We start from the raw sequence: 10,424 nt of genomic DNA, 5'->3' as shown, positions 1-10,424 counted from the left end.
CTTTAATTTCTCTAACAATCATTTAGTCAAAGCTTTTATTTATTGGACCCATATCTTTTTGTAAACGAAAAGATTATACCATATATATACTACCACATAAATTTGGTTCACGAAAATATAATATCACATACACTTTATTATACTCTTCTCTAAATATGTCTCATTAACTTCATAATTAAGATAAATTTAAAAATTATATATTATCTTAATTTTATTTTATTGATAAATAACAATTTAATATTTAAGATAAGCTTACATTATCAAAAACCAAACAAATCTTTTTTTACTGCTCAACAAAAAACCTACAAATCTATACTATTAAATTAGCCAAAAACCTCTCAAATAAATCTTAAGTTTCACCAACTTAACAAATGTAACTTTTATAAAATGCACAAAAATATAGTGAAATGTTAGATTTGGTCATTCGGATCTTCGGGTCAAATATAAATCGGTTTCTTTCAGATCCAAGTTCTTTGGGTCTTGGGCATTTATATCCAACTAGGTATTTGAATGATTTTTGTTCAGATCGGTTCCTTTTAGTTCCAGGTCAGTTTGAGTCAATAATTCAAGTATCTATAAAATTTACTATGTAATTTGGCTAAGTAATGAGTCTAGCTCGGTTCGAGTATTTCACACAAAAATATTTAAAGAATCCGAAAAGTCAAAAAATCAAAACATGAAAATACGCAAATATTTCGTATGAATTACTCAAATATACATAATATGAACAAAACATTCAGGGTACTTTAGGTACCCGACAGAGACCCACAGGTCCAAAAAAATCTAATAGGTAACTTTTTCCCAATCTCGAACCTCAACCTGTATTTCGTATTGGTTTGGTTCGTTTATCAAATTTAGGTAAAATGTTCATACTTAAGAAAGATTTACATAAGAGTGTATATAAAAAATCTCGAATAAACTTATACATAAGTTATATAATTTTAAACAAATTTATGTATTCGATATAATACGACTTTATAACATAATAATACACAATATACTTAAAATACTATCACATTTTCAACTTCGTATATAACATATAAAATCCGCGAAAGCGCAAGTCAAAATCTAGTTCGTTTGTTAAAGGTTTTTCATTCACTAATGTCCAATTCATTCATGCAATGGTCTACGTATTCGTGTGGTCATCCATATAGGTGGTCTACTAGAAACGAATTAAGATTGTGTGTTTTTAATAGAGGAAAACAGATTACTCGGAGTAAATTAACACGAGACAATATAATAGTCAAATCAATACATCCATGACAAATGATATCACCAACCAAACTTAACCACTTGGTTACAACTTGTTTGGCTTCAAGCACTTCATTTTGTTTGGTCTTGATTTTGTTAATCGCTTGCCACGCTTTGATATTTTTACGCTCGCTATAGTTAATGATGTAATATTTTTTTAAACGATATTTAGAAGATAGTTAAAGGTTAAGTGCATGTTTTCATATCAGGTGATAACGGTAATTATTGGATTGAAAGAAATTTTTCACACAAGCTCTGAAACTTACCGGACAATTTTTTTTACTATACATGATTACATGTGTACACTTTTTTGTTCAACAACATAAAATGTGCAATATGGAGGGTTGAAATCCGGGTGGTAATATACCTATCAATAATATTAATTAACACAAGATATTAGGCTACATTTCATGGTTTAGAATAAATACATTATAGTATAAATTCCTCACTTTATACATATCAACTGTTTTAATTTTTTTGACCGATCTTCTGATAAATATTATTTTCTTTTGGAGTAGTCTCAAGGTTTCCATAACAGAAATATAATAATATCGTATTAAAAGACAGATAATATTATAGTAGTTACTAGGTAATAACCCGCGCCTTGCGCGGGATGTGATTATTAGTTTTGTTATTTTTAATAAAAACACATTAAATCTGTTTAATCTAGATATTGGTTCAGTTTTAAATTATTTTTTGGTTTATTCTGTTAGAATGTTTGATTTTTTAGTTTTTTCCGTAAAAACAAAAAAGTATTATTATTTGTTTATTTTTATGTTATAAATTTTAGATAATTGTCATGTCGAATCAATGGTTTCATATTATAGTTTGTAAACGGATAATAGTTCAAGAAAAAGAAAAAAAAATTATTAAGACTAATCATTTCACAACAATTTGGTCGGTAGTGAAAGAAGCATTAAGAAAAAAAATATTTCAAATTCTAAAAAAAAATAGATACTACAGTAGTGGTAAATATTTATAAAGTGCTCACATCAAGGTGCACATATATGTGTATGTAAAAGTATATAAAAATAAATAACAAATATATAAAGATATTGTTAATTAATATTAATGATATTTTTGTTTTAAATAATACATAACAGATAAAATTAAAATTAATTAAAAATTAAAAAGGCCTTGACATTAGTGAATTTTTTTCATATAAAAAAATCAACTATATCCGTAAATAGAGGTGGGCACAAATCGAATATCCGAGTATTTGGAGGCATTCATGTCGATTAAATCTTTAGCCACTTGGATAATCGGTGACTATGATATCCGAAATGATTTAGAATTTTAAAGAATATCCGATTTGATCCGTAAATAAAATTTAAAAAATAACTGAAAATTTAATAATAACGTTTATTACAAAAATAAAATATTATTTACTTTTAAAATTTTAATACCTAATATAATAAATTTAATTCATAAAAATATTGTAAAACTTATATAAACTATAATATATATAACATATATATATATAATTCTGTACATATATGTATATATATTCATATAATAGATCAAATTTGATAATTGCTCCTAAAAATATTGGTATTTGTGATTTGTTTTTTTTAATTGTATTTTAGTAACTGATTTGTTTTGTAGAGTGTTACAGATATCCATATTTTTTGGTTCAATTCAAAACGGATAACGAATTGAATCAAAAATTATACTCCCTCTGTTTTTAATTATAAGTAGTTTTACTTAAAAGCACAAATATTTAGAAAGTTGTTATCTAAAAAAATATATCATTTAATCAATTAATTCAACCAATTATAAAAAGCTTAATATTATTTTATTGGTCACACAATATCCAATAAATGAAAAAGATGCATTGAAATATGTAAACTACTTATATTGTGAAACAAACTCTTTTTGCTAAAACTACCTACATTTAAAAACAGAGGGAGTAAATATTTTGTCCAACTTTATCAGTAAACAATAAAAATAATATATATATATAGTTTAGCTTTTGATTCGTTATTTGTTTTGATTCGAACCGAAAAATCTAAAGTTTTATTGGAACCATGCATATGAATTTTATATTAAAAAATACAAAGTATATAGTATGAACACATTTATGAATATAGTGTGAACGCGTTAGCATATTTATTATCAAATTATTATGAGGCTGCCACGTGTCTATTATAGTATGAATGCATTTATTATAATGATTCTCGTTTAATATATAAGGGATTATTGACCAAAAAAGAAAATATTATCCCTCTCAAGCAAAGCAGGAGTCGCAATCAAACTCTATATATCTACGTGGATTTACTCGCGTACAAAACTTGGTTACAACTTACACGTTTTTTAAAAAAATGAAGAAAACATAGTATACAGTTTAAATTTACCTAATTAAGCCAAATTTAATTACTTTTATATATACACTTAAAATATAAAAAAATATAATTTCACCGTAATAATAAAAATTACCTGTACAATAGTTTTTAATAAGATTTTCTGACACCTACAAGATAAAAGAAACTTTATTTGAATAATAAAAGCCGTGTTGAAAATCAACAGTAAAATGGCCCACCCACCAACTACGCTGCACTCGACCAATAGTTTATAGACAAATCATAAAGAAAATCGCATGTAATGGAAACAAATCATAGTGGATATAATAATTATAAAAAAAATCGGCTTCGTCCAGTTTCTTTATAAAACCCAACGTACCATTATAAAAACTCAATCAAAAGAGGAAAAACGAAAAAGAAAAATAAACGTTACATTTTGAAAATAAGTTTTATTTTTTCTAAGTAGAAGAATTAGAGTCTACACACAAATGGTGCTCCAACAACAACAACAAACGCTTTTTGTCACAAAGAAGACAGATCAAGAACTTCCTCTTAAGACAGATCCAGAGCCTTCTCATGATTTCATTTTCCGGTCCAAACTTCCCGACATCTCCATCCCTAATCATCTTCCTCTCACCGATTACGTCTTCCAGAAGTTCTCCGGCGACGGCGACGGCGACGGAGACTCCACAGCCACATGTCTCATCGATGGTGCTACCGGACGTATCTTTACCTACGGTGATGTACAAATCAGTTTACGGCGTATCGCCGCCGGGATACATCGGCTAGGGATCCGCCAACGTGACACCGTGATGCTCCTTCTCCCGAACTCGCCGGAGTTTGCTCTCTCCTTCCTCGCCGTGGCTTACCTCGGAGCCGTATCCACCACCGCGAATCCGTTCTATACAGAGTCAGAGATAGAGAAACAAGCAAAAGCTTCCGCCACGAAGATGATCATCACTAAGTCATGTTACGTAGATAAACTTACAAACATGAAGAACGACGGCGTTTTGATCGTTTGCGTGGAAGATGAAAACGACGCAGTTCCAGTAGCTGACGGTTGCGTGAGTTTCAAGGAACTGGCTCAAGCGGACGAAACAGAGCTCCCTAAACCGCAGATATCACCGGAAGACACTGTAGCGATGCCGTACTCCTCCGGAACCACGGGGCTTCCGAAGGGAGTGATGATCACTCACAAGGGATTAGTTACGAGCATCGCTCAGAAAGTAGACGGAGAAAACCCTAACGTCAACTTCACCGGAGATGACGTCATTCTCTGTTTCCTCCCTATGTTTCACATTTACGCGCTCGACGCGTTGATGCTCTCGGCTATGAGGACGGGAGCGGCGATCTTGATCGTTCCGAGGTTCGAGTTGAATCTAGTGATGGAGCTTATTCAGAGGTATAAGGTCACCGTAGTTCCGGTGGCTCCTCCGGTGGTTCTAGCGTTTGTTAAGTCTCAGGAGACGGAGAAGTACGATCTGAGCTCAGTGAGGATGATGCTTTCAGGCGCAGCTACGCTCAAGAAGGAGCTTGAAGACGCCGTGCGTCTCAAGTTTCCCAATGCCATATTTGGACAGGTCAGTTTCACAACTATTTTGCTGATTTCTTCGTAAATTTAATTCAATTGGACAGAGTCTGAGAAACATGATTATTGAGAATTTGCAATTAGTTAATAACTCGTGGATTATTATTGAGTAGAAAATGGATTAGTATAGCTATTTCGATTAGATATGTGGTACTTAAAGATTAACGTACATTTGTAATGTTTAGTACTATAAATGCTTGGGGGTAGGTGAAGATTTGTCGCTATGTGCAATTGCCTAACGTGATTAATCAATCAAATGGAATATTTTAATGTATAAATAGACACACTAACAAGTTTTTTTTTTTTTTTTTTTTTTTTTTTTTCTTTTAATATATATTTATATTAATCAACCCGAAAGGGCGTCAAAGTCGAAATACAAACCGGACTCGAACAAAACAATCTAGATCAATACGTTTGCTAATATAGTTTCGCACCACCACTAAACCGACGCGTTCTGCTAAATAGCTTAGTAATCACTAAACTACCGATGACCGTTCTCTTCTATTGACGTTAATCCCGGGGAAGTGGGTTTTACCTCGCGGATGCCGGAGTCCCCGAGACGTCGCCTGAAGGAGCTGATAATCAGTGATCTTGTCGGGTTTGCATTCTTCTTTGTCGATGAAGCGCCAGACATACAAGGAAAAATTACCTCAAACGCCGAACAATGCAAGAATCGGGCTTGTGCTCACCACCAAACTCCATATAGAAAGCCTCCCAACCTGCACGAAAAATGCTTATCACACTACCAAAGCTGTTCAAGTGACCACCTTTGACACTGGGATATGTGAATCAGCCAAATGTTGACACCAAGCGCCAAAGAGCAAACGACCAATGAAGACCAAAAGCTCAATTCGCATTGACATTTGCTGCTTGTCGAGAACCGAGAAGCAGAAGACCGTGCTTGTTAAGCCTCTTCCTGGTGCCAACAGGGAAGAGGAAGCAATGTGAACCGAGAGACAAACTTCGAGAGGAAGACCGCCATCACCAACCCGAAGAACCATAGAGAGACAAAACAGCGGAGGTCCATAGCGAAGAGGGTCGACGAACAGCCGCCGAAGAGCCATAGACGACTACATTTAAAGCTGTTCTCGTAACCCCCACGTGCCGGAACAGAGTCGAGCCACCATCTCCGCCTGCGTAGCCCAAACTCAAGACACGGCTCCGAGGTAGAAGGATCCTCCGGAGTTCACTAGACACCGCCGACTAGACACCCAAACTCCAAGACACCGAGGAGAGAAGTTATGTCCACCGACGATACCGAACGACACCACCGGCCAGAGATTACAATGAACCTCAAACCAGGGAAGCCAAACCTTCACTCCTCCGCCAAGGACGATGAGCACCGAGAGCAAATCTGAAAGTGGGAAAAATCAGATCTCCTCCATTAAACCCTAAAAGCCGGCTCCAAACCACCTGAAATCACTACACAACCTCGCCAAGAGACCAGATAAAGCGGAACATCACCAGATCGAACCTCTCTCGAGCAAGGCCTTCACCGGGAACAAAACCCAAAACCAGTTTCTGAAGCATATCGGATGGGAGAAGGACAAACCGGTGGAGAAGCAAAGGGAAAAACCGAGGTATAGAGAGAAGGGAGCCTCCGGCGCCGGTGGTGGCGCTCACGCGCTAGCCGGACGCCGGAGCGTTATCAGATTTTGTTTTGAGTTTCGAGAGGAAAGTTGGAGAGAAAGAGAAAATATTTGTTCTTTTTCTTTCTTTCTTTTAGCTTGATGACACACTAACAAGTTCGTGGTCTAAATATTTAAGAAATGGACTGATAGTGGTGGTTCACCAAACCTAAGCTTTAAAACTATTTATCTTAGTGTCTAGATCTTCAGCGTCACCAAATTTCGAATATTTATTGGTAAATTGCGATGTTAGAGGTACCAATAGTATTTGATTATATGTAGTCGTTTGATTAGCTATCGTTGTCACTATCTTTGACTATACAAGTTTTCAATGAGATCAAACTTAAGGTATATCTCCTGTCGAGGACTTATCATCCATATTCTAAAGTCTTTGACCAAAAGGTAGTAGATACACTAACAAGTTCGTGGTCTAAATATTAAAGAAATGGATTAATTAGTGGTGGTTGCACCAAACCTAAGCTTTAAAACTATTTATGTCAGTGTAGATCGGCATCATCAGATTTCGAATATATACGGGTTGTAATGGCAATGTTAGAGTACCAATAATACACTATTTGTTTTAATATGTAGAAATTGACTACCCATCCTTCTCGTCATCTTTGACTATGCAAGTCAACCAGTTAGATGAAAGTTAAGTAACTCGTGGTGGGCGAGCGAATTATAAAGGGGAACCAAACAAAAACATATTGTTCTGGAATTTCACATCAAAACAACACTTCCAAATTCTGACAAGTGTACTTTATTCTATTAATAGCAAAAAAAAAAGTTAGCAAACTGTACATTTAGACGACCAGATAGAAGGATGGTTCATATTTGGTCAAACTTTGCCATTTCGGGTAGACTTTGAGAGATTAACCAGTTTAGCTGGTTTAGTTAGAACTGACAAGGATGATTCATTCTAGTCTTATAAATTTGTCAAACATTAATTGAAGTACTTTTCTATAGGCTAGTTTCTGCTTGGTCCAAAATATCCGGCTATATATATATGTATATATTTTATTTTCTTGAGAATTTTAACCGACTATATTATAGACTAAAAGCAGTTTAACTTTACGTAGCTCATGTTATTAGACTAGATATATGATATATCTATCATCCTGCGGTTTCTTAGTTCCTGTCTAGTAAACGACTATAGAACTCATTTTAGACTTGAGAAAATAAGGTTGACTACTTTTATTGTGAGATTAGTCTCGAATTAACGCATAGCACCTTCGATTAAAAAAAAAAATTAAACAACTAAACTGAAGACAATAAATTAGTACCTAAGCCAATATGGTTTCGTCCGGTTGGTTGAATATCACTAAATAGTTCCTAAGATAGGATAATAGAATAACAAAACCAACATTAAAGTATCCAACAAGTTCCTTGTTATTCAAATTTTGCATCAGATTAAAAGGTACAGTAATAAATAAAAAACATTTTATAAAACAGATAGAGTACAATGATTATTAGCTTTTAAATGGAGTCTAGTGTCACACTGACAAATAAAGAACACTCTTCTTTTTTTTCCGACTAAATATTATCTTCATTAAGATTGAATACAGTTGTTAAAGCTTACATGAAAAAACAATAACAAATACATTTTTAAGAACTTGAAACTAGAAAAAGTAATAACACGATGCCAACTTGCACAATTGCAAGCATGGTCTTGATACGCTAACTTATCCAACTTCGTTGACAGTCTAGAACGATCTTGGTATTGGCTGCCATCTATTGTGGTCAAACGCCTTTTGTCATTGACAAGAACTTTGGATTCGATCCATCTATTACATCGCGTAATCCAACATAAAGAACACTCTGATCATACTGCCCCCTTTGTTCTGCATTTTCTCTGTTTGGTTTCTAACATTGCCTTTAGATAATGTAGTTTAGATAATTTGTGAGTAATAAATTATTTGCACCGTTTAGTCCATTACTGGGGACACATTCATTACTCATCTCTTTATAAGAATCACCCATCCAGATCGAGCTTATAGTTGTTTTAATTACAGTTGAGAAAACTAAACTCCAGTGTTGACTTATTGATAGGTTAGTGGGATCATACATAAAACGCTAACAGTACCCATCAAATTTAATTCAACTAGGACGACAAACACATGTTGATGAGACTGTCACACATTAATTTCCGTTTACTTTAATTATAATTTTTCAGACAGAACTTATTTGATGACTTTTGCTGTGGTTCGTTAGTTCCTGTCTTCGTCAGTATGGATGTTATTATGGTAGACAATTGTCAACTGTTGTCGTTTTCACATTTTTGTAATGACTAAACTAAAAAAGGAAACATGTTTTCAGGGTTATGGAATGACTGAGTCAGGAACGGTGGCTAAGTCATTAGCGTTTGCAAAGAACCCATTCAAGACCAAGTCTGGTGCGTGCGGGACTGTGATCAGAAACGCCGAGATGAAAGTGGTCGACACCATAACCGGAGTCTCTTTACCACGCAACAAACCTGGCGAAATATGCATCCGAGGAGATCAACTCATGAAAGGTAAACGAATCAATAATTTTACTTACATAGGAAAAATACTTTGATGGTGAAAAAGAGTGTGTTATTGTTAGGTTATTTGAATGATCCGGAGGCTACTGCGATAACCATAGACAAAGACGGGTGGTTACACACAGGAGATATTGGGTTTGTGGATGATGACGATGAGGTCTTCATTGTTGATCGGTTAAAGGAACTTATCAAATTCAAAGGCTATCAAGTGGCTCCAGCTGAGCTTGAAGCATTACTTATTTCTCATCCTTACATCGAGGATGCTGCAGTTGTCGCGTGAGTTTTTAAAACACAATTCTAAAACCTTCCAGTTTGAAGAACCACTATCTGTAGCTTCTAAAGAAGTTGGAATTTTCAGGATGAAGGATGAAGTTGCTGATGAGGTTCCAGTAGCATATGTGGTTAGATCAGAAGGGTCTCAGTTAACCGAAGATGATGTCAAGAGTTATGTCAACAAACAGGTAAAGATTTTACTTCCACTCTCCAAACGCAAAACACACAAAGATGGATACTTTTACATGTCTTAAATGAATGGTGTGATAATCTTACATGTAGGTGGTGCATTACAAGAGAATCAAGATGGTGTTTTTCATAGAAGCTATTCCGAAAGCAGTGTCCGGAAAGATTCTGAGGAAGGAACTCCGAGCTAAACTGGAATCTGAGTATCCTAAATAGATTTAAGAGAGTTGTGGATGAATGTGTAAGCTCCAACGCTAAGGTCACTAAGAAGCAATTATTTGGTATCCGATTTGATTTCAAAACATCAATCCTGTAAAGTCAAGCGCATTTCTATATTTTATAAAGTATTAGTTACTCTCATGTAACTGTGTTTTAGTGAGGCTATGCTTTCTATCTGTATAAAAGTTTCAGGAAGATTGAGAAAAGTTTATGGAGAGTTTGGTGGTTTCCAAATTCCAAATCCTCATCTTTGTAATTTCCAAACTCTGATATATTAAACGCTGGCTTCGGTTTTTTTGTTTGTGTTTGGAACCTAGAGCTAAGCTACCCCAGCGACATGATACATTTCCTATTATCATTTGACAATCCTCCTAAACCGACACTAAAGCGACAATGAGTGGGAAGTGGCACAGAAGAGAAGTTTAGTGTAGGTAGAAGTCGAGATCAAATAAAGCCCC

General features: G+C 34.6%; 1 protein-coding gene across 1 annotated transcript; it reads left to right on the top strand.

Moving 5' to 3' along the window:
• Window positions 1-3,650: 3,650 nt before the first annotated feature.
• LOC103859897 (4-coumarate--CoA ligase 4) lies at window positions 3,651-10,261 on the top strand. Its single transcript, XM_009137492.3, has 5 exons — window positions 3,651-5,131; window positions 9,084-9,279; window positions 9,351-9,564; window positions 9,647-9,749; window positions 9,844-10,261. The coding sequence occupies exons 1-5, from the start codon at window positions 4,040-4,042 to the stop codon at window positions 9,961-9,963; spliced, it is 1,725 nt and encodes a 574-aa protein (XP_009135740.2). The 5' UTR covers window positions 3,651-4,039; the 3' UTR covers window positions 9,964-10,261.
• The last annotated feature ends 163 nt before the right edge of the window (window positions 10,262-10,424 follow it).

This window comes from Brassica rapa, chromosome A03, assembly GCF_000309985.2.
Source record: "Brassica rapa cultivar Chiifu-401-42 chromosome A03, CAAS_Brap_v3.01, whole genome shotgun sequence".
Taxonomy (NCBI): domain Eukaryota; kingdom Viridiplantae; phylum Streptophyta; class Magnoliopsida; order Brassicales; family Brassicaceae; genus Brassica; species Brassica rapa.
Note: the sequence above shows the minus strand (reverse complement) of the source record. Positions and strands in the feature narration are given on the sequence as shown.